Here is a 25,300-nt window from a genome sequence, read left to right on the forward strand (position 1 = left end):
AGGGGACAGAGAAATGGCATGAGCTGAGAGGAATGGTGGGGCTCAGGGCACTGGGGACACTGAGGGGGATGGCAGCACTGTGGGGGCTGATGAGCTTGGAGGGTCTGAAGGGATTGGGGGAGCTCCATGCGTGCTGAGACTTTGGCAAGGCTAAGGGTATGATGGAGATGACTCGGTATTTCCTTTGCTTCCTAAATCTCTATCTGCTCTGTTTCCAGAAGGACTGTTCTGCACAGGAGGAAGCAACTGAGGGGAATCATGGGGAAATGTGCCAGCTGGATTCTGTCTATATCTTGTTCTCTCCATATCTATATTCAGCTATATTTCTGTCTATAGATACCTATGTTTCTGTATGTCAAGAATTGTATTTCAAATTATATACCATTATATTTACTTAGTTACAGTATACAGAGATTTAGATAGGTACTTTAGTATTTGCATACTTATGTACAGGCTTACCATGTATATTGTTATTTTTACACAGATGTCAATATATTTATATACCATAGATTGTTATGTTTATATATGTATGGTGTTCCATGTAAAGCTTTGTAGAGTTGTACAGTTTAGTGTTGAAGTCAGGTAGAAAAATTATGGAAAAAAAGCCTCATAAAATCAGGCCTACTCTGTTAGATCGATGGCTGGCCTGTCATTTCTTCTAAGAGCACTTAGTACTTTGCAAAACAATCTTGGTATGAATAGTTAATTAACAACAATCTGTTCCTGGGTGGAAAACAACTAGTGCCTGCATAAACATTAAATCTTTCCCAGAGAGTTAGTGAAGAAAATATGTAAACAATTTTAAAATAAGGAGATTTGATGGACAAGTAAAATACCTTTTAATAACCAATAGAGTAACTGGCAAGAAAGCTATTAACCAATTAAAGTTGCACACGATGTCCATAAAAACTGTATAAAAATATGTTGTGTTGTCCTGGTTCAGGGCAAATTTGGGAAAGAACCCCCAAAGAGGTTCCTCTAGAAAGCAGATTCAATCAGCCCCTCCCCCCAACCAGTTTGGGAAAAAATACCTCCATGGAGAAAAGTGGAAAAAACAGTTTATTAAGCAAGAAAACCTAAACAGTATTAAATAATAAAACTTCTTGCTGCTCCAAAAGAGAGACAACCTCAGGAAAATCCCCCCCGCCCTGGGCTGCAGCTCGGCTCACTCAGCCTCTTATCAGTCCCTCCAGCACTGGAAATGCCATGGCCCAGGCTGGGCCCGGTGAGTCACAGATGCGAGCTGCCGGTGCTCTTCTGGGTGTTCAGTCCAGAGCAGGTTTGAGCAGGTCTAAAGAAAAGGAAAAAACCACAGTCCAGGGAACTTCTCTGCCTTAGCTAGCTAAAACTAACTAAAAAGCAAAGGAGAGCTCTCTCTTGCTGTCTGTGCATCCACAGACAACACAGTCCAGGAGCAGGATGTGGAGGAGTGAGTGCCATTTCTGAAAACAAACTCCGCACTTCTTCTCCCCCCACTTCACTCCTGGAACAAGTCTTAAAGGTGCAAAACTTATTATTCAGCATAAACAGTACAGATGACTGGGGATAAAAGCATCACAGAGCCAACCCAGGACAAGTGTGAATGAAGAATGGGTTTTTTTCCTGCATGAAAAGAATGGAGTCTTGAGGTGACTGCTGGAACCCAGGCTAGCTCTTAGAACTCCAGCGCCACACCAGGAGTGGGGAACTGCCTCCGTAGAAAGATTTACCAGAGGCAGAACCTTTATAGCTGCTTGCTCTAAGGTGCCAGATACAAGCCATGACAGGGACTGGACAGAGGAGAAAGGAGGAGGTTCTCTGTCTTGAGGTTCCACAAGGAATGGTTTATTCCACGTGAAAGGAGTAGGACAAAAAGCCCTTAGATATGTTGTGCAAGGGATTTTGTACAGATACAAGTCAGGGCGTGGACACAAACAGCTAACCAATAGGGAATCCTCAGGGGAAGAGTGAGGGGATTACATCAAGTGTCTGGGGCCAGTTGGGGTAGGAGGGTGGAGAGGATAGGTCACATGGGCCAATGGGGCTTTGAGGAGTAGGGGAATTCCAAAGGGGTGTTGCAGACAGGGATTGGCCCGAGGTTTAAGTTGCAGAGAAGGTTGGGAATCAAGGGCTGGGTTGCCTTTGACAGGAAGGGAAAGAGCTCCAATAAGAGGCAGGGAATGGCATGAAGGACAGCTTTGAGGGAGGGTAAAACCCAGGGGTAAACCAACCTGGGGAGAACATGGGGGTACAACAGGATGAGCCATTTAACAAGGAATCAATAAAATAAATTCAAACCGCAACAGAGTCTCACATTATTCATATTGGTAGTTTAGTTATTGCTTTGTGCATATTTAGATAGTTCACTTTGATGTTTGTCTCTTTGTGTATATATGTCGCCCTGGTTATCAAGAGTTTTCTAAAGCCTTCTGAGTTTACATTCTTGTAGAGAACTTTCTCACACAACTTTCTGTAAATAACCTATTGTTTTGCATTCTTTCATAGAGGCAGAGAAATTTGATGTACAGGTAGTTTGTCCAGTGTCGTTGGAGAGGTGGCACGTTCACCGTCCAATCCACTGGCACCTTTTGAGAACTATAAAAGATTGGAGTCCGAAAAAATAAATTAGTCTCTTCATCGTGACCAAGGCTGTGGTGCGTCATTTTTGCTTGTGTCATCTGGTGACATATATATATATATATATATATATATATATACACATAGGCATTACTTTGTAACCTGCAATACATTTGATCGTGTGAATTGAAATAGATATTTGTGTCTTTATATGGTCACTGCAGTTGTACCAATCTGTAGTAAGCTTTTAAATGAAACTGGTAATTGTATACAAGCAGCATGGTTGCAAGCATTGTATAATCAATGCAATTTTTAAACTGAAAGGGGTATTGAATTGTGGCATTTGAATCAATTAGCAGATGTCTACCTTAGGAACCAGAAAGATTTTGGCAATGGGTCATGATGGGGGCTGGGGGAAAATAGGCAGGTATGCCCTACAGATCCCCCAGTCCCAAAAAGACAGGGAAAGAAACTGTAGGGTTTGGATAGGCAGTGGAGCCACAGATTCAGGGAAAACTCACTGCAAGGGCCTGCTAAGGAAAGCTACAATTCCATGTGTAACTTTGAGAAAGGGAAAGAAACTCCCAATCCAAGAAGACATCTTATTTCTTTCGGGACACCACTACTTTCCCACATAACAAGCAGATGAACATAAATCATCCCCACATACAGTGTATCAACTCTTCAGGTATATTTACACCTGTTATTACTTTGGAGTCCAAGAGATCCTTTGTGCAGTCCACAATGTATTTGTAGATTGGTATACTCTCTGAGAAATTATTTTTAAAATTATGGCCCCTAGCACTTTTCAGAGAGTTTCAGACATGGAAGATAGAGATTTGCCTCAGCTTTTAAAACTCCTCACAAGCTCTCTATCCTCCTACTCCTAGGCAATTTTTACTGCATTAGCTGAGTGAATGCATTAAATATCTTTAGGAATATTAGAGATCATGAGAAAATATTTCTTGCTATAGGTAGAAGCACTCAGTTTTAGTTCTGATTTACATAAACCAGCATGATATAGGCTAACATAATCTGGTTCCATAAATCAATGACTATGCTTGTAGAATGAATCAGCATCAGTTAAGGGAACATAATTATATATAGCACCCTGTCAATTATCTTGTTTTCTTTGTACTTTTTGTTCCGGTAAAAAAAAATCCATAGCAGTATGACAATATTAGATCCTAAGAGAAAAGAAATATGCCGTATGACCTCTAAAGAATTATTTTCTTAGGTAAGCTATTTATAGAGCTAGGTGGTTAGAACAGGATCATGAACATCGAAGGCTGTAGAACTTTGCATACTATGTAGTTCAGCGTGAGAAGATTCTGCCTGTGCTCAGGTCTGGCCACAGCTCAGCCAGAACTCAAACAAAGCCTGTGGCCAGGGGTGTTGCTGTGGCATGGTTCTTGTGAGGATAAACCCCTTTGAGACAGAAGATGGACACGAAGTCAGCTGCACTAATACAGCTACTTGACTTCTGGAACAGAGGCAGGAACAGAGACAGGGTGAGCCTCTATGAGCCTCCAAAAGAAGCATGTACATGAACCCTTGCTGTGACAACATCCAAAGTCAAAGACAGCTTCAAGGAATGCAAGTAGCTGTTACTACATCATAAAAATTAAATTAGAGCAATATGGAATTGAAAGTAAGAATGTTGTCTCTTAGTAGAGGTGAACAGCAGAAATATTTCTCTAAGAGCACTGAAGAAAAAGGAAACCACAGATGATAGTTCTCAGAGCCACAGTTAGATTAATGAATACTATGTAACCTACAGTAGAAGCCAAAGGTCTTCTTTCTAGGTTGTGGCAATCTACATTAGTTTTAATGTCTACTGAAGCTTAAATTTTTGCTCAAGTTTGGGGTTTTCTTCAGACATGGTTGATAAAATAAACAGTTTCTTTCTTGGATTTTTATCTTCCAGAAACTTTCCAGTAAAGAGAAATCCAAGAGAATCAGTTTGACTGTTTTGTATCTGTGGTTTTCTTATTTGTGTACAGTATTTTGTATATTGTCCATGGTCTTCCAGAAGAACCGTATCACAGAATCACCAACACTGGCTCCTTGGTGCAACTTAACACCATTTTCAGTTATCCTTTCATTTGAGACACGGCAGGAGACCCGTCCCCACCTGGCTACACCCTCCTCTCAGGGAGCTGTAAAGAGCAAGAAAGTCCCTACTCATCCTCCTTTCCTCCAGGCTGAACACTCCCAGCTCCCTCAGCCGCTTCCCAGAGGACTTGTGCTTCAGACCCTTCTCCAGGGTCTCCTCTTCTTCTGTCCTCTGGACTCCCTCCCACACCTCAATGTCTTTCCGGATGTGAGCAGTCCAAAACTAAACAAAGGATTTGAAGTGTGACCTCATCAGTTCTGACTACAGGGGGATGGTTCTGCTGGCCACACCATTGCTGACTCAAGCCAGGATGCCACTGGCTTTCCTGGCCTCCTGGGTCCATGCTGGCTCATGTTCAGCTCTGCCAGCCAGAATGCCCAGGCCCTTTTCCCCACGCAGCCTTCCAGCCACTGCCCCAGCCAGTAGCTCTGCAGGCACTGTGACCCAATGGCAGGACCCAGCACCTGGCCTCGCTGAACCCCGACCAATTGGCCTCAGCCAGTCTAGTCTTAGCAGTACGAAACACGTTTGCTAGAAAGGAGAAATAGACTGAAAAAATCAAACAGCCTGAAAGCAGTATTTTTACTTACATCTGATATGTGCTGTAGTTTCTCCTGTTAGTTTCTTAATGACATATTTAAAGGGAAATTTACCTTTGGATGCTCAAAAATATCCCGACATGATGGCATTTATCTTCTCCCGCAGATTCTTTTCTTAATTCTCACCCCGGTGATGTCCCGTGCTCTGTCTCGGGTGTTCCGTCCCTGCGCTACCATCTGCTCAGTCCCACTGGTAACCCCTGCTCTGGCCATCCGATGTCCCCTGCCCAGTTCCCAGAAGTGCCGGTGGGCCAGCCGGTGTTGCCATTTGCCCTATCCAGCTGTGACCTCTTGTCTTCGCCGGAGCTCTTCCACGTCCCATCCCTGAGGTGCCCCTGACCTATCCTGGCGGTGCCCCAGCGGTATTCCTGACCTACCCCGGGGTTATTCCTTTCCTATCCCGGTGCTGCTCCGTGCCCCGTCGCTGTCCCCTCCCACCACCTCAGGGCTGCGACTCGCTGTGCGGGCGCATTCGGCCGTCAGTGGCGCAGCGGCGGGGGCGGGGCCCGCGGCGGGCGGGTCGTTGCCGCCAAGGGGCGCCAGGCGCCGGGTCCAGCCGTGACGGACAGCTCAGATAGCCAATAGGAGGTGGCGCAGCGGGAGGTGAAGGGGGGGGCGCGCGGGGCGCGGCGCAGGCGCCGCCGCCGCCCATGGTGGGTGCGTTGCTTTGTGCGCGCGGCGCCACGCCCCGCTGCCGTGGCTGCGGCCGCGCCGCCGCAGCGGGAGGTGGGGGGGGGGGGGGGCGGGCACCGTGAAAAACGTCGCCCACCCGCCCGCGCCGCCGCCGCCGCCTCATGCCGTGGCGCCGTCCTGCCGCCGGCCCAGGGACTTGCATGGCCGGGCATGGGGAGCGCTGTACCCTCCCCCACCCCCAGGGCTAAGCCGCCGCTCGCCGCTTTGCGGCGGCTGCTCGCCGCACTGGGGCTGCTGCTGTTGGGCGCAGGTACCGGAGTGTGGGGCTGGGAAGGACGGGAGCGCAGATGTGTGCGCGCAGACGCGAGGAGCTGGCGGGTCCTTTTCCTTCTGGTAGAGGCTTTCACGAGGAGGGGATTCGCGAGCTGGGCCCGTGTAGTCCAGAGGAAAGAAGGCTGAGAGGGGGTATCATTAATGCTTATAAATAGCTCCATCTAAGAGGATAGATAAGAAGATTCCTTCATTGGTGCCGAGCGACTGGAAGAGGAACAATGGCTATAAACTGAAACACAAAAAGTTTCTCCTCAACATGAGGAAGAGCTTCTTTGCGCTAAGGGTAGCAGAACACTGGAACAGGCTGCCAGGGAGGTCACGGAGTTTCCCTCTCTCGAGATATTCAAGCCCTACTTGGACACGTTCCTGTGGCACCTGGTCCAAGTGATCCTGCCTTGGCAGAGGGGTTGGACTAGATGATCCCCAGAGGTCCCTTCCAGTGCTAAAAATTCTGTAATTCTGTGATTTATTGGTCTGTTTGATAACTTGACAGACTTGCTCAGCCAGCCTGATTTATTTGTGATTAAAATAATATTACAAATAGAGCTGAACGGAAACAAAAGCTCTGATGCTTTGAAAGTCTGGCTCTAAACCCAGTATTCCCTCTGTCATTTTGCTTGGCATGGATCTTTTTTGTATATCTGAAAACACAGAAGTTGATTGTTGTTAGGTTTTTTTTTTTGATTTTTTTTTTTTCCTGTATTCTGCAGAGGTATGTATGGCTTGCACTAAGAAATTTTCAGCTTACCTACACAAGTCATGGTCATGCTTAGCTGTAGGTGGAGAGTTCCTCATTCTACTTTGTGTTATCGTGGGATTTTGACAGATTTGTGTTAGCTACGCATCACTGGCAAAACATACTGCCCTTGTAAATTCCAGGTTTGGATAGTCAAAGTCATGTGAATACTGACTCAGGAAGGTCAGCTAAGGGGCAGGCAAAGAAATTGCTGATATCCTCTCATCACTGTGTGCATTGCAGAAAACAGCTATTTAAAAATGAAAAATCTTGTTATTCAGCCTATTTTCCATTTCTCACAGCTCAGGAGTTTCTCATATATTTAGTTTTCCCTTTTTTTTAACTCTTCCATGTGTATTTGTGGCATTCAAAACCTGCTTTATGACAGTGAGAAATATAAGATAAATGTTTCCACAGGTGAACTTTAGAAGATAGTTTTGCAGGCTTGGACAACTGTTGCATGAAGCTGTGCACCTGTTCTTTATGAAGGTCCATTTTCTCTTTGGATGGCAGGAAATGTGATCTCTCCTAGATTGTGATCCTCCTGGTTTTAACCTGTGTGAAAAGTGTACCTCTGTTGTCCTTAGTATGTCTTGTTCATTTAATTTTTGCTCCTGGTAAGTTCTTTGGTAAAAGTTACCTTCAGAAAGCTGTTGTTAACTGCCATGAGAATCTGGAAGGATTTCAGATCATACCTGTGAGTACTGTGGTGGAGACAACTGTAAAACTTTGGTTTGCTTGCAAGGATGTTAACTGCTTTTTTTATGGAAATCAGGTAATCAGATAAAATGTGATTGGTGTGCTCATGTAAACTCAACTGTGTAGCGTTGTATACATCTGATAATTACTTCAGGCTTTTGTGGGGAGAGGGTTTCTCTCTCCTCTGTCTTATTTTACAGAATTATGCTCTGAAAGGTACAGCTGCTGCAGTGTACAGGTGCGTTAGCTGAAAACCTGCACTTCAGACAACTGGGTTTTTTCACACTTTAGTTCCAAAAAAATGAGCAGTGAAGCTTTAGCTATGGCCCTGCCAGGGAAGTAAAGCAAACTGCTTGTCTGCTTACCTACCCATTCTCCCCCACTCTGGTTTCTAGAAGAGAACTTCGTTTTTGCTTTATTCAGTCTAGTTTTTGTCTAATTTTTAGACATATGACATGTCTAACATCTAAACAATGTCCATACAACATTACTTTGTTGCCTTTACCACATTCTTCTGAGGGGCAGAATTCTGTATAAAAATTCAGTAACTTGGGTAAAGCACTTAAAGACTAAATGGAGGCTTCCTTATTGACTATATGATTAATTTAAACACAGAATTGCGCCATCACCTTGTTATCTAGAAAGAAATGTGTGGTTTGTACTTGAGAAGACCTAGTGCTCTTAATTTTCGTCTAGACAATATGAAATAATGGCTAAAGACATCATGAGTCCTGTCACCCTCTGAGATATTCTCCATTGCTTTCTATCTTTCAACCTCTTCTTTTCTAAAATGCAATGTTTCCCTAATGGGTGAGCACTTTAAGTTTCTTTCAAGTTGTTTTCTTATAGTTCTTGTGAGAATGGAAAGGGGTATTAACACCTAAGAGGTTTGCTTTATGTCTTTTCTGCTGTCTGTTTCGTGCTTAGGTGACTGTGAGCTACACACATCTTGTGGAATCCAGAAGTGCACCACTGATTTTGTATCCTTTACTTCACTTCTAAACTCAGCTCTTGAGGACTTTGATTTGGAGTTCTGCAAGGCCCTGCGGGCATACTCTGTGTGTACCTATCGCAATGCCAAAGTGTGCCGTGGAAACCTAGTCTACCATTCTGCAGTGCTTGGGATCGGTGATCTCATGACCCAGAGAAACTGTACCAAAAATGGACCCACATCCTCCACCAACTCTGAAATGACCCATGATCCTTGCAATTACAGTGGCCACACAGAAGTGAGAGAACATCAAGGGGGAGAGAAGACATCTCCTCCTACTTACCTGTTTTGTGGCTTGTTTGGGGATCCTCATCTGAGGACTTTTAAGGATCACTTCCAGACATGCAAAGTGGAAGGCGCTTGGCCCCTTATAGACAATAAATACTTATCAGTGCAAGTGACCAATGTGCCTGTGGTCCCAGGATCCAGCGCTACTGCTACAAACAAGGTACAGATTATTTTTGTGCACTGTGCATGCATGGAGAAGTGCAAGGCCAAACAGTTAAGTAAGTAATTTAGCCCTTAACAGTGAAGAAGTGTATTAGCTTGAGAATCTTCTATGCAGTAGTATAAAAAAGTAAAACTTAGCATCTTCTTTAATGAGCATCAAACACAACAGGTTCTTTTCTTCCCTCTTCTCCTGCTTAAGACAAGAAAACCTCTGCGTATCACCACACAAGCCTGTAATGATACTGATGTAACACTTTAAAACAGTTATTGATTATTGTACATCTGTGACTGCCTTTGCACTAATTAGAAATTTCAAAAATCATACGGTGCTTTGGCTTGGAAGGGAATTTAAAGATGGAAAGAATGTATGTGTTTGTTTTTTATTAATTTTCTAAACTTCACAGCTATAACAGTAGAAAACAAATACTGAGAGTGGCACAAAAAACTGGTTTCCAAAACACTGATGATTCAGAGCCAAAACGAGGGCGAACTGCAGAGAACTGAGAGGAGGTAGCAAGCTAAATGCTTGTGACAAGGACTTAGTACCTTAGTTTTACTAAACAAGCAGTGGCCTTAAAATTGTGCCAAGAATATTAAATCCTTGTTGAGACAGGGAAGACTTAAGATTGCACTCCTCTCAGATACTTAGAGGAGTCTAGGGTAGGAATACATCCACTAGTATTTAATAACTGATGCCATTTCTTTAACTTAAGCAAAGTCCCTGTCTCTTCCCGCTGGGATAAAGGTAGCAAGTGTGTCCATCAATTACTGAATCATGCATTTGAAGCTGATATTGTCACATACCTCTTTTGGAGTGAAAGGGCTTTTTAAAAAATTGTGGTAGTGTAGCTCTTGAATTGTCAAGCTACATCAGGCTATATGTACACAGCTTCAAGACATTTACATCAGAGAATTTTCACAGTGTTGTTAATCCTGGAAGTAGGTTTTTTAAATTACTGGAGTCAGAAGCAGGAGTTGTCTGTCACAGCAGGGTAGAACCTACACAACTGTGGAGTTGGCTGGGCAGTAGTATTAATATAGAAAAATCAGTTTTACTCCTAAATTTGTGCTAGGTTCTGAAGTACTGACTAATGGCAGTGCTTGTATGAATGCCTCTCTTGAATGAACTGAATTACATTTTCTTAACTTATGCCAGTTTCAAAAACAGTCTTCATTGTGAATGAGTTCTGAAGGTGTATAAAATAAAGGAATGAGACTAATGTGAGTAAACTTTTCAAAAGAGACTTATGTCTCCTGCAGTCTCCTCCCGTGGCTTTTTCTAAAGTGGAAGAAAAAGCTGCATTTCATAATCTGCAGTAAGTTTTTATCCTCAGTTTTGCTAATGTCTTGCTGATTTTTTTTTTTATTTCCTTGTTCCTGATAGTAGTAGAGGAAAAAGTTGAGATTCTTGTGTACAAACTGGATGGCCAGGGTGTGGTTGTTATAGTAAAAGGTTTCTAAAATCATGGAGAATTTGGGGAGTTGGAAGGAAAAGTTGGGCTTGGTAGGCCCTGAGAAAATGTTAGGCTTTCTCTTTGCTAGATCATGTTGTGTAATCATTATATGATAAATTAAGTGATTGTTAGATGTGATGATTGCTTAGTAATTAGATATAACTATTGTTTAATCGTAACAAGAATAATGAGAAACTATGTTCGGGGGTTTGAGGGGGAATCACGAGAAATCCATGCTTGGATGAGATCAATGTATACAATAGAACAATATAAGTTTAATAATTAATATTAATTAATTATTAGTAGTTATATAAAGATAGAATATAAAACATGTTCAGCTCGAAAGCCATGTTGGAGTCAGATTTGGGTCTGTACCCCTGATTCCCAGAGCTCTTCAAATAAAAGCACCTGCATATAATCATATTCTGTGATTATGTGCTCCTGAATGCTAACAGTTGTAGTAGATAGGTGATCTTAAGTTCAGCCACATTCTGAAAACGATTGACTATAGTAGCACATGATGTTGGTATATGTCTGTTCAAAGAGATAAAGAGGAGAACACCAGGAGTAAATGTATGTACATACTGAGCGAAAGTGTGATTTTAAAAGGTGTGCCTTCTGTCTTTATTTATTCTCAAGAAAGTTTTTTTTTTTCTTTGATTTAGGTAAAATGTTTTTTTTCTTCTCTTCTAGTAATCCCTGTCATTGCCCAAGTACAGCAAAGTGTGCAGAAGCAATTAAATAAAACAAGATCTATGGCTTATGATACTAGAAATATTTCTAATGCTGATATATCTTGGTACACACTCCTTGAATTTTTTTCTTTTTTTTTTTTTGGCAGATAACAGAATTTAGCACACCTGTTGTAGGCAAGGAAGGTTGTTTGAATGTACAAGTGACTTAGAAGATAAGTGCAGTGACACAGCAGAAGCTGCCAAGATCACTGCTTTCCTGAGAGCATCTCCCCTAGGGAAAGGCAAATAGCTCAGGATGAGCACCAGACACTCATGCCGCTTGGTGTAGAGCACAGGTCGACAAATAGAAAGAGGCAGGAGAGGTTCTTCCTGTGATGTTCCAATGGCAGTTTAATGACAAGCACACTGAAGAGGTTCAGGGACAGAAGAACACAGAACAAAGGAGTGTCCAGGGCTTATACGTGCAATGGTGGAGGCAGAGCATCAAATCTGAGGGCCAGTGGGTAGAGAGACCAGGGGTGGTGCAAAGGGGAAAACAACCAACAAGTATACAGAGGAGGAGTTGCAGGGAATGGGAACCAATGAGGAAAATGGGAACAATGAACATTCTAGAACTGGGAAGGAGAACAGGGGTGATGTAATTGGGGCCATTAACATAAGAAGCAGAGAGCTGTGAAAAAGTGTCTCATTGTGTCACCTTATCTCAAAGGTGGGTGTCCTCCCAAGGCATCCTAGTTTCTGCATCTCCCTCACCAACCTGGGATGCAACAGATAAGTTTTAATATCTCTAATGCATGCCCTTGACTCTTGTTATTTCTAATAGGAGCAGACTACTATAATGAACTAGAAAAGGCCTGTTAAGCTACACTACCGCTGCTAATTTCACTCCAGTAACATTTTCCTCTACAAGTATTCCATTTTAACTGTGGTTAACTATCTGCTGTTGGATGTATTTAAATGATTTTGGCCACAGGGTAGCTTAAAGGACTTCTAAAGAGCTACATTTCAGTGACATTTTTCTACATACTGTAATCCCTAGCTGAAAGCATGCCAATAGGTCTTCTGTCTTCATAATTTGAAGTTTTCAGACTGTTTGTTTTTGTTAGTCTGGCTGTTTTTTCATTGCACATTATTTGAAATAGATGTTTAATGGGAAATAAAAACAAAGGTATATGCTGAAGTTAAATTGTACAGAAGCCAAACAAACACTAACATAATCAGTCCTATCTAAAGCAGACCTAATGGAAGGAAGGACAATAAGAGTATAAGATTTAGTTTTTCCTGAATGCATTTTTCAGGGAAATGGTTTAATAAGCCATAGAAACAGAATGGTTAATCTTCAGCCCATTGTCCTTTTGAGAGGTGCAAACCTTCGCTTGCCCTTGTAGAGAGTTGGTGCTTTTCACTTTTATCCTAGCTTTCTGCTGTACCAGTCTTTGAAGGAGTTGATAACTTCACACAACATTATGTGTGAAGTTTTCTTCTCCAAAACTTAAGAGACTATGGGAACCCAGCAGCCTGAGGACTATCCAGTAAGTTCATAAAGGACAAGAGAATGCCAGGAGGACTCTTCAAGTAAGAATGTGAAGAATAAAAACATGTTTCTACCCTACCCCTCACTTTACATCTGGCATGAAAGTACGAAAAGCAGGAAGAATTTTCCTTGAATCCCTTAATTGGAAGAGCACATCTTGTGAGAGTTGTGTACATACAAAAATGCTCTTGACAATTTGTTTGTATGTGTTTTGCGCATTTGTGTTACTCATAGTTGTAACATCTATTTTTACCATGAGCAAAGCTATTTTACATTTTGTGATCTAGCTGAAACTCTGAAACTCCAGTTTTTTGAGCTTGCCTGGTGTGATCATGCCCCTTGGCATAGGATCCTAGGGCCTTTCCAATGGAAAGGAAGATCATCAGCAAGTAACTGGGAAACTGAGTTTAAGATGTTCTTTCTTTTTCTTTCTGACAGACTTCTTGCATGTGTTTTGAGTAGGTCACTGGCATTATTCATGCTTGATTTCTGCAGCTCTAGATAAAGAGCTTCCCTGTCTTGGAGGTGGTTTTGCAATTCCCTGAGATGAAATGTCTTTTATAGGGAGCAGGAAGGAAGGGTACGGTATAGTGCATTAAATAGAACATTGGGGTTTTTAAATTTTTATTTATTGTGTGCTTTATTTGGAGGAGTGTGAAGTCTTTATAGCCTTTTGCACCTGTGACAGGTGTTCTGGATATCACTAGTGTAATTGTCCCTGAATAGCAAATGAGGCAGAGATGCTTAGGCTTGCCACTGGAAAGCTTTCCTTCTTGTTTGGAGGTGTTTTCTTGTTTGCATTAATTGGAAATGGGGATTTTCCTGTCCAGGTGTTTTATAATAGATAGCTTGAGGGTGAGAGAGTGAATTTAAGGACACAGAGAAGGAAAAAAAAACTACTGAGTTTTTTACTGTAGTGATTTATTGGGTATGAAGCTTGGAACCTGGGAATTGGTGCTACTAGCAGAGTAAAGGAATTTGGGGGATAAATATTCTTCTATCCAGAGTCAAAACACTTTAAATATCTATTTTGTAGCATGGTTTCATTTTTGCAGGAAATTATTGCAGAGTCAGCACAGTGTAATAGAAAAATAATTAAAAGGTAATTGGAAGATAAATGTTCTAAATGTTTTAAGAAGTAGAAGGATCAGGTAACTTTTCACATGTCATTCTTTTCATCTTTATGGACATTTTGCTTAAGGTAGAGATGAATTTGTCTTACTACATAGAAGTAGCTTTATACTACAGTTTCGTTGGAGGATGCAATAGGATCATTTAATTCGGAAAAAACCCTTAAGATCATTGAGTCCAGTTGCAAACTGTCAATTCCATCACTAAACATGATCTGTAAGTGCCGTGTCTCCGTGCCTTTAAAACGTTTTTTGGGGATGACGACTCAAGAGGCTGGGAAGCCTGCTCCAGTGCTTGACAACTCTTTCAGTGAAGAATTTTCTCTTAATAGTCAATCTAAATCTTCACAGCACAGCTTAAGGCCATTTCTTCTCATCCTATTGTTATGGACAAATTCAATTGGGGAGGCTAATTAGAGATAAATCAATTAACAAGAATTTATTAAGCAAGCGCTGGGCGGCCGGGAGTCTCCACTCTGCCACGGCACACCTTCCCCCTTTGACCTTTTTGTTTTTATAGTCCCCCCTTTTTTTTCTGTTGACGTATTTTCTCTTGATGTATCTGCGCTGGTGCAATTGGTTGCTAGGGGGTCCTTTTCCTTTTCCCTTTTTTTTTTTTTTTTTTTTTCTTTCTCTGCCCTTCATGGTCATGGGGATGAAGGCTCCTTATCTTCTTTGCCAGTTGTCCTTGGCCTAAAAGTTAGCTTGTATATAGTTAGTTACACAGTCTTCTGTGCTAGCTGCATTTGCACAATTCTTAAGCAGAATACTTGTTGTTTATCAAACCACCCCCCCTTTTTTTTCTCCTCTTTCTCTTCTCACAGTCTGAAATTCTCTATTCAGTTTAAATTCTTATTTTCTTTCAATGTTCGTTTTGATGAACAAAGACCTTTTTATTACCTATCATTTGCTATTTGAGAGGAGAGACTGACTCCCACCTGGCTACAACCTTTCAGGGACTAGTAGAGAGCAGTAAGGTCTCCCTTGAGGTTCCTTTTCTCCAGGCTGAACGCTCCCAGCTCCCTCAGCTTCTCTTCATCAGACTTGTGCTTCAGATCCTTCCCAGCTCTGTGTCCCTCCTCTGGACTTGCTCCAGTATCTCAATGTCTTTCTGGTTGTGCAAAACTGAACACAGGATTTGAAGTGTCACTTCAGCCGTGCTGAGTACAGGGTAAAGTCCTGCCCAGGTCCATATGGCTACACTTTGTCAGACCCAAGCCAAGATGCCCTTGGTCTTTGTAGCCCACTCTGGCTCATGTTCAGCTGGCTGAACAACCAGCATCCCTAGGTCCTTTTCCACTGGGCACTTGTTCATTCACTCCTCCCCAAGCTTGGCAGTGTTTTAATAAAGGTTAAAGTTAATGATGTTAGAGGTCTTTTTCTACCCAAAAAATTCTAGAATTCTATGAAATGCATAGTAAAACAACAATATAGTGATAGCTTCATCATTATAATTGCATTGTGGCACTAGGGAAAATATTATTGTCGCTGCGAGAAATGAAGGGATGGGACCACCATCAGGCTAAGAACAATTTATTGCTCAGATAAACATCAGTCTCAAGAGGCCGTGGGATTTTAGAGGAGCAGGCAGTCATTCACAGCACAAAGTAGTCACAAGTTTCTTTGTTACAAGGCAATATATAACTTTCTAAACCAACAGACAGTTGCCACAGGATTTATTTTACTTTTCTAGCCTATCACCTTTTCTTACTTCTACTGCACTGTGGATACTTCTATCCAATGGGCTTCTAACTCACAGACACACATATGCTTCTATGATAACGTCTAAACTCTTAGGTTATTCCAGTATACTTACCAGTATAGTTTCTCACTTACTTAAGGCATATTCTCACCTACAACTGTAGAAATAGAAGTTTTTATGATTTTTCTGCTTAGTATCTGTGTATTGTATTTTTACATCAATCTAAGCTTCTTCTAAGGCTGCAGATTGAACCCTTCCGTGTCTGATTCCCACAAGAAGATAAGTACAAGAACTCAACAGTTGAAAGTGTTGCTTTTGTTTAAGGCACACAAGCCTTAAACCTTCTACAAATACATTAGGGCCTTCTCTAGAAATGGTAGTTTTACAGCTCAGTAACACCATCTTTGGAAGGTTTTATATGTGCAGTGGAATTTAAGAAAGCTTTGTGATCAGTGTATTCATCAGTACTGGCATCAGTAGGAGTGGGAGGATGAAGTCCAAAATGAAATGTGTAAATTTTATGTGTAGGGTTTCTTTGGTTTAATAATCTTACTGTAGCTGATGTTTGTTTATTGTATCCTCAGATAAGCCTCTGGAAACCTTTATTTTCATCTTTCAGGGTGCCTCACTGCCAAAGAGCTCTGTACCCAAAGAACAAGGCTGATACACTGATAATTTCAAAGATATTTCATTATGTGAATATTTTGGCATTTGGATTTTTCCATCCTAACTTTAGAAAGGGCAGCTAATCACTAGTCTGTAAACAGTACTGCATAAGCAGCTTTGTGAAGGTGTTCTTGGGACCCAGAGTGTGAAAAGTACTGTAGGTACATAAACATATATAACACATGTTGAGTTTGTTAGAAATAACCATTTTCACTTTTTAATGCTCTCTGATACCTTGAGAATTTAAAGAGAGAAAGCTCTGCAATGACATTTTGCTTCATCTCCCTTTGCAATAGGTTCTGAAGTATCTGTCAGTACCAGGGCATCATACTGAGATAGGAGTGTATGATAAGGCAAAGCCCATGCAGTACTCTGGTTTTACTGATCTGGCCTATGGATTAGATGTATGTCACCCAACAGACAACAGAATATTCAAAATCAGTGTATTGAGCTGCAGTGTTTAAATACAAGTATGTCCTTGGAAAATCTTAATGGTCTCTGTTGATTCTCTGTTTAGAGTGTCCTTGCAACATACATGGAGGCCTTTATTCATCTAAGAGTCTTTCAACTCTCATACAGCATCCATTGCTATTGCTAATCTTAAATTAGGGTGAAGGCTTCTTGTTCTTTCTCTATGTTCTGAAATTGTGTGTGTGTCATTCTTGTAAATGAGGGAGTTCTGGAGAGAGCAATTTGGTATCTGCTTCCTGATAAATTTTGCCAGGTGCCTTGCTTAAATATTTTATCAAGCAGCCAGCTCAGTGTCTCATTAAAACAATGAGACTTCTTTTTGGCTCCAGTCTTGTTCAAGTGCTAAGGAGACTCAGAGTTTTACTTCTGTAGGTGTGTAAATTATTCTTTTCTTGCAGAACAATACAAATGTGCTCAAGAAAATAGCAATGCTTCTTTGTCTGAGCAGGCTGAGATAGAAGTCTGTTTTATCCAAACTGTGTTACAATACATAAAAGGCCTTTTACTGCATTATGGCCTGGATTACATACAGAAATACTAATCATTTGAGAGACCTCAAGTTTCTGTTCTGTAGGTTGCTGAGTGTACTTTACTAAGAACAAAACTGTGAGGTCATCTTTGCAGCAACAGGGGCACTTGTGCGTTTTCTGGATTTTGGGCATAAGCATTCCAGCTCATCTGTGGTTCACAGACATCACTTTACCAAAAAACTTGACTACAGTTGGTCTCAAGGTATATAGCTGATACATCTCGTGCTGTATAACTGTTTAATGCAAGGAAAAACTATTGGAAAAATCCAGTCAGCACTAGTGAGAACATACGAAGTCAAAATAGTAAGTATGTCCATGTTGTGAGACAAACACTGCCAAAACATCAACCACCTGGAATGAGCCAAATATTGAAAATTAATGTAATATTGTTTAGGATATGTCTGCATACTCCAAAGAAGAAATTGTTGCAATGGGAGGAGAGAGGTGGGAAAACTAGTGTCTTCTACAAGTGGTGTAGAGAGGTGAGGCTAATGAGGGCAGAGGTTTTATTCAAATTGTTTGTAAATGGCTCTTGATTTAATCTCTTGCTCTTACTTTAAAAGAGAGAGGCAGAAATAAAAGTTGAGCAGATGTGTGATGGTTAACTGAAACTAAATTGTGAGGTTGCTGTGGAACAGATTTTAAGTTTAACCTTAGTTTAAAAATCCCTTCTGATATGTTTTGAAGTTTTTGAGTGAGTCTCATAACAGACTTCCTAAACTGTGGACTGTAACTAATTTGATATAACCAATTGATGATGAAAATAATTATTAAAATATCTATTTGTGGTGCAAAATGTCTTTTGACCTTTTCAAGAAGTTATTCCCCTCTAGTCATTCTTCCTCTAAACGAAGTAGCATATCTGTTTGTAATACTTAGATGTGATTTCTCATTCCAATTTTTGTTTTAGGAAAGCTGCTAGACACTCCAAATTTGGTCTGCCATATAGCCTAGTTATTCCCTTCAAGTAAGACCGGAGGACCTGCTTTTTCTTTTGTTGTGACCTACTCCAATAAGTAGAAAGGTTTAAAAGGCTAGTTCTAATCTTTAAAAAAATTAATTAATTGCTTTATGCTAATGATTTTGATGTTGAAAGTCATTCACTCTTCAGAGGCACATCTTTGGGTATCTTTCAGTCTTGCATTGTTTCTCTGTGGGCACATTTTCTAGCACAGTGGACTCAAAGTGTCAAGTCTCCCAATTCTTAGGATTAATGTATCCAGGATCTCTAAGCTGTTATTGGACTAGTTGTTCTTCTTAGTCCTAATTATACCTTTCCCTGATTTTGCACGGTCCCATTCTGGTTTTGCCATAGTTGCCAGCATTGTGGGAATTACTTGGTCCTTATGCTTCTCTGCCATTGCAGGAGGCATTCCAAAGTGTTAAGAAACTGTGAGGCAGGAGGTAGTTTTTATGCTTAATTAAAGTGTTTTCCTTTCCTGACCTCAAGGCTGTTGCCACATGCTAATAGTCTTGCTTCCAGACCAACAAAAAAAACCAAATTTAACATTTGCCATCTGGTAAAATACTGCTTCAAGCATGTATACAGGCTGTTTCCCTTAGGCATGAGTTATGGACAACTGTCAGGTTTTAAGGTAGTGGGCAGTTCCAGACATATTTAGTTACAAAATGGAAAAGGGATTGAGATAATTATTTCTTTCCACTAACTTTGCTTCTCTTTTTTTCCCTCCCCCACAGATAACTATTATCTTCAAATCATACCAAGACTGTACAGATCAGAAAGTATATCAAGCAATGGCTGATGACTTGCCTGCAGCTTTCGTTGATGGTACAAGTGGAGGAGATGAGAACACCAGGAGCTTGCACATTGTGGAGAAAGTTGGTGGCAAATATATTGAGATGCATGCAAGGTACATCGGGACCACGGTGTACATCCGCCAGCTCGGGCACTACCTGACCCTGGCCATTCGCATGCCTCAGGAGCTGGTCATGGCCTATGAGGAGAGCCAGGATCTGCAGCTGTGTGTGAATGGCTGCCCTTCCAGTGAACGTATTGATCAAAGTGGCCACTTGCCGATGCCTGTGATGGGAAAGCTGCTTCCTTGGAGTGCTGTGTCTCATTCCCAATCAGGGTACACACTAGAAACAGCCACCACCAAATGCCATGAGAAGATGCTTGTGAAGGACATCTATTTTTACTCATGTGTATTTGATCTACTCACCACTGGCGATGCCAACTTCACAGCTGCTGCTCACAGTGCTTTGCAGGATGTGGAGGCACTGCACCCCAGGAAAGAGCACTGGCATATCTTTCCCAGAAGTGGAGATGATGGTGTGGGCAGGGATAGCAAATTCTTTGTCAGTCTTGGACTTCTGTGCTTGATCCTTGTTGCATATTTTTTTTAGACTCTTAAAAAATTTTTGAAATACATATTGTCATAATATATTGAGTAAAGAGGAATACATATGTATATACCGTGTATATGAAGGGATGTTTTGTCTTGGGGCACCAATCAGATAGGATGTTAACTGTTTTCATGTTTGTTTGATTCAGTATTCTATGCATCTATTTGTTTTACAGTTGTTGAAAAGTTTTATAGTGTCCCTGCATTGAGACCTGATAAAAAGCACTTTATTTTTTACACATATAAGTGTGTATCTGAGTAACTATGTGTTACACATTAAATACTCAGTACTCTCTCTTCTCTAAGTACTACTTTGTTTAACACGTTTTTTAAAATTGAATTTACTTGAGGGTTTTCCCAAGAGACCCTTTAGTTAATGCCAAACATGTATATTTTGAAGCTGTGGAGAGAGCTTAAACTTAGAGGGAGCACCTTTTTTTTTTTTTTTTTTTCCTCCACAGGCCCTCCAGTTACCTGTGTTATAGAAGGCTATAGATTTATATTTTTTTCATGCTTGAAAACCCACAATGTATCAGTCTTTGCAAAATGTTGTAGGTCTGGTTCATCAGTATACCAGTAAGTATTTGTGTGTGTGTAAAAGAGTGGCTGTGCAGTGTGTAAATATTTTAAATTATTATAATAGAAGAACAGTTGTCCCCCTCACCCCACTGACTAATGTCAGTAAGGTGATATAAGTGACCCCTAGTGGGGTGCATAGAAATTGGAGATATAGACCACATACTGGGCAGGTAATCTATAAATAAATTCTCAGTTTGTCTCCTAGCCAAATATGATGGGTAGGATATTAGATAGCTATGTACTGAATACAGTTGCTGTACTTGCAGATGCTTGCTTCCCTCTGCTGTACAAGATGTGTAAATTTATCACCAGCAGCTACAAACCAGGCCAGTTTGTTGAAAGAGATGAGTTTATCGAAAGAGATGCGGAAACTAAGATGAGGAACCATTTCCTCAGGATCCCAGTTGTACAGTTCCTTTGTAGTGTTTGCAGAGATACTTAAAAGAATTTTAACACAGGGATCTGTGTTACTGCTGCATCCCTCCTGAGAGCATTATAAAAATCCTCTTTTCAAGTTACTGGAGAACTTTCAGATCAGAAGAACCCTGGAACAGAAAATTATTTTCTGTAAAACTAAAGAGATGGGGAAATTAGTATAAATGATACAGAAAAGTCCACAAGATTACAGAACTTACAGACAAGATGATCTGCTAAATATATATGGAGTATTTCAGCTGCACGGCTAATCACACAGTGTGAAGGTAAATTGAAAGTGCCAAAACTTAAGAGAAGTTATATCAGATACATACAAAGAAATACAGACCTAATAAACTTAATCACAACGGTGAATGTTGCTTCACTAAGCTTGTATTACAGCTGGAAGTTGAGGTGTGTGAGAAATAATCTTATTTGGAAGATGTATCAGAGAAATGAGTTGTGGAAATTGCTGTAGAAGGCAAAAGGAGCTTTAAATATGTATATGTTTACTGTAAACAGAAGGCAGCTGTCATGCCTGTAGGAGCTTACTCACAGGTGTCTAACACCACAAGCTCTGTAGAAGGCTGTGTAATGTGATCATCAGTATTTTAATGCAACCACCAGTCGGCCATTAACAATACTGTTTGCTGGCCTTTCTTAAGCTACCCTTGTCTTAAGCTACCCTTGGATATTAGTGGCTTACTCAAAAGGGTTTTTTAAGTATCTTCTAGAACACTCCTAACCATATGCTAACAGAGCTTCTAAAAACAGGTGATGATAGTTCTCTGTAGTTGTGGAATCTGACAACTTCCTTAGTAGGCATGTTGCAGGACTGGCAGAGACTGTGTGCCTAATCCTTTATTTTGTGTGTACAGAAGGCTCTAAAGAAGAGTATTATAAAAAGAAATAGTAGGCTCAATTGCCTGTCAAACCAAAAATTCTTTTTTTCTTCCTGGAAAACCTGTCTGGAAGAAGAATGTGCATAGAGCATCTGTTAAGTGGATTACAAGTGGAGAGTACAACCTTTTGTTCTTATGGTCAAGTTACAGACCTTCAGTATTGCATTTCCTTTCAGATTACTGCTGTACTGCCAGAAAATAGATTACCAATTATTTACAATCTCCTACTTTAGCATTATGACTACCATGGATTTGTTTTATGAGTTTTGAGGTTGTGCCAGTGTCTGTTTACTTATATACACTCCAAAGGAAGCAAGCAATTCTGCAAGCTTTGTACTGCCTAATGAGAGTTTCGTTAGTGGACATGTTTTGAAAAAAAGCCTAGGAGCATCATGGCTTTCTTCTCTTCTGAGAAGAGACACACAGCACAGTTTAAAATCTTGCATTAATTTTCTTCATGTAAATAAAGCTATGTTCTTTTACACAGAAATTTTCATGCTTTGGTTATTTAATGCCCAAGTATGTCTTGACTGATACAAATTCTTTCCTGTCTTTCCTTGTTCCAGCTATTGAAGACTGCTATCTATACAATATCCAAACAGGGCTTAGTAACAATTCCCTTTTTTTTAGCAGGTATTCTGTGTTTTTTACAAGGCAAGCATTCTCTGTATTGTGCTGCTACTTCTCTTCAACTGTATTCAAAACAAACAGGGATTGTGGGGATCAGTGTTGTCCATTAGATTTTATAGTTCTCATTAATTACCCTGTTGTGAAGAGCAACTTAGCTACAAGTATGCAGGTAAATTTGTGATGCTGATGTAAAACAATTGCATCTGATCTGATTCAGAATTCTGTATGTTGGTAATTGAACTTTGTTGACATTAAAAGCTGCTATTACTAAATTAACTGTGAACAGTAAGATTGATTACAGTATTTGTAGAGGGGTATATGTAAGGACTCATTAACTAGATATAAAAAATGTATGTCATATAGAGTGTGCCAATACCTTATTTATAGGAATTATTTTACACTTATTTTACAATTGCATTATTATATTTACATTATTTTACAATTATTTTAAAGCTTAATGTCCACTTCTATCTACACTGTAACAATAGAAGAATATTTATTTATGTACACAAAATATGCACGTGTCATTGGTTTAGCATGTGCTGAGGGCTGGATCTACAGAAGTTTTTTATGTCTAGTTACTGTGTGAAGTATCTAAATCCAAAACTGAGACACACAGTAAAGCCTTTTCAACTTGAACCCAGATGAGTTTCCCAGTTTCTCTGGGATCTCTAATTCTTTCCTTAGTCCAGTGAGCCCCCTTAAAGAATCTGTATTTTGCAGCTGAGCAGAGAAAATGAAAGCAGTTGTACCTGCACCCCAGCCACAGACACATGCTGGTCATCTGCCTGGTTTTCTTGCAGGACCTTTTGGGCAGGTTTGATTTGCTCACTCATGTTTGGCAGGTGATGGTGGAGTTGTTTAGAGTATAGTGGTGATGAGCATTCTGCTGGAGTTCGGGAGAGGCAGGTTGAAATCCCTCTTCTGCCTTGGTCTTTCACATCTTTTGAGTAATAGCTGGGAGCTATTATTGAATAACATAATTTTGTGGTGTTACAGGGGGATAGCTTTTTCCAGACTTAGGTCCAGAGGTCTTAGGTTCTTCAAAAGAGACTGGAGGCATACTTCAGCACTTGAGAGGTATTTCACCTAAATTCAGCAAACTAAACCTGTAAGCTACTTCTGTAGTTGGTGGAGTTAATGGCAACACTTCAGATTGGATCAGATAATCTTCTGGAAATACCTATTGCTATTGTCCAGGAGAGGAGGAAACAGCTATCTTAAGTAGCTGAAGTCCAGTGAAACTAGTCCACCCCTGATGGGTACATTTTAAATTCCAGCCTAGGTTCACACCCAGGGACAACCTATGTTCACTAGAGACAAGCCACCTGATCCAGCACTTCCTGCACAGCTCCTTGTCTCCTAGACCTGGCTAATGGAGACACCTTGGCCTGAAAAAAGTTTCAAAGAAGGCCTAGGTCTTGCCTGTAGTCTGAAACCTTCAGTGTTTGATGATCTTGAAAGTAGAACTGAAGAAGGCAACAAGGCCACCCCATGCTTGCTGTACTGACCCATTCTCCCAAAGCACTCTGTGAGTCAGGAGAAGGGTGGAAAAGAAATCAAGAAGTTGAAGTCAGAAGGTAAAAAGGAGAGTGGACCAAGTGGGTAAGGTCTTAGTGGTAGTGCTTCTAATCTTAATTTTGGTCTTTAAATCCCAAACTCTCTACATTTTCCAGTGAATGATGCACAGTATATAATAAGTGTGCTGAGGAACAAGGGCTGCATTTTCTAATCAGAGAATTTTATCTTTTAGGCTCTTCTTGGATGTGTCCATGCTGCCATTACCATACAATGGTATGGCATTGGCATTTTACAGAAAGCAAAACAGTTTCAAACAGCTGAGGCTTGCAAAACCCTTACATACCATACAGCCATATTATTAACATATTTGACTAGAAAGTAATAGGTGTTTGTTTGAATCCCCATGTGAAGGAGATGTGTAAACAAAGGTTTCTTGCCTGCTTGGGTGACTGCAATAGTTATCCTACTGGGCTTACCATTTTTATCTGACTGTGATAAAAGAGCAAGTTGCTGTCCTTTCTCAGGAAAAATGCTCTTCTTGGAAGTGTATGAGACTTGCCTTCGAAGAATATATTGGATTGAAACTACTCCCACGTTCTACAGGTGGTGTGTGTCAGAGGAATAACTTTCTCTAACACTGTCTGTCTGTAGAAACATCTCAGTGGTGGCAAACCACTGTGGCCAGGTCAAGTTAAAAAGCCATGTACATCACCATCTGTGATGCCATCTCTAATCCCTTACTTCTGACCTTTGTAGTGCCAGTAATTTGGCATGACCTGCCTTCATCTAGTTCTTCCTTCAGGTACTGCCAGTCATCACTCACTAGCTTGCCTAAAACACCATGAAATAATTCTCTGTTAAAATAAGTAAGTTGATAATCAGCCATGAGAGAGAATTATTACCAGAACAGGCTTTTTGGGGAAAAAAATAATTACAATGTTTTAGCAATGATAAATCCTGTAAAAAGGCCCTAATCTTTAAATTGTGCCTTGCACAGTACTATTTGGGATTCTTTGGAATGCCACCATTTCAGAATTATTCTTTTTTTTTTTTTTTTTTTTTTTTTTTTTTTTTTTTTAATGTCCATGTAAAAAAGTCAAAAGTCTCACCTTCTTGCCCAACAAACCTCTCCTGTAGGAAAGCAGGCTGGGTTAACATTCAGGCAACGTAGTCATATCCACACACAACACTCACCAGAGCTGGCTCAGCGAGAGAGGCAGAAGGCTCTTTTGAGGGTATGTTCCAGCAGAGGTTTATTACATGGAGGCTGAAAGAAACCCAGGCAAAAGAGGAAAAAGAGCACATGCTCTGGACGACTTAGAAATGGGAAGGGATGGGGGACGGAGCTAAGGGCAAGGCAAAGGGGATTGGTCTCCAGGGGAGAGGGGCAGCCTCCAGGGGTACCCAACCAATGAGGAAACAGGGAAAGGAGAAACCAGGGTAGGTTACAAAATACAGGGATCAGTGAGACAGAGGTCCATGGAGTAGTGTTGACCTTTCCAACAGGAGGAATTAATTCTGTGGTTCAGTGCCCTTGGGAATTGGCTGGGGGGAGGGAATTCATGGGTTATTAGACTTCAGCAATTATAAATC

The 25,300-nt window shown here is 40.9% G+C and overlaps 1 protein-coding gene and 1 long non-coding RNA gene across 4 annotated transcripts in view; one reads left to right on the forward strand and one right to left on the reverse strand.

The window, feature by feature from the left end:
* LOC128802506 (uncharacterized) overlaps positions 1-5,748 on the reverse strand; it is a 31,989-nt gene extending 26,241 nt beyond the window's left edge. For 2 of the 3 annotated variants that reach the window (XR_008435464.1, XR_008435465.1), the window contains exon 1: positions 5,326-5,748. This is a non-coding gene — a long non-coding RNA (uncharacterized LOC128802506). Of the gene's footprint in view, positions 1-1,041; positions 1,292-5,325 lie in introns of those variants that run through there. The other variant, XR_008435463.1, reaches the window with a different exon arrangement.
* Positions 5,749-6,010: 262 nt separating this feature from the next.
* Positions 6,011-22,560, forward strand: RGMB (repulsive guidance molecule BMP co-receptor b). Its single transcript, XM_053932734.1, has 3 exons — positions 6,011-6,214; positions 8,600-9,111; positions 18,994-22,560. The coding sequence occupies exons 1-3, from the start codon at positions 6,115-6,117 to the stop codon at positions 19,660-19,662; spliced, it is 1,281 nt and encodes a 426-aa protein (XP_053788709.1). The 5' UTR covers positions 6,011-6,114; the 3' UTR covers positions 19,663-22,560.
* The last annotated feature ends 2,740 nt before the right edge of the window (positions 22,561-25,300 follow it).

This window comes from Vidua chalybeata, chromosome Z (assembly GCF_026979565.1).
Source record: "Vidua chalybeata isolate OUT-0048 chromosome Z, bVidCha1 merged haplotype, whole genome shotgun sequence".
Taxonomy (NCBI): domain Eukaryota; kingdom Metazoa; phylum Chordata; class Aves; order Passeriformes; family Viduidae; genus Vidua; species Vidua chalybeata.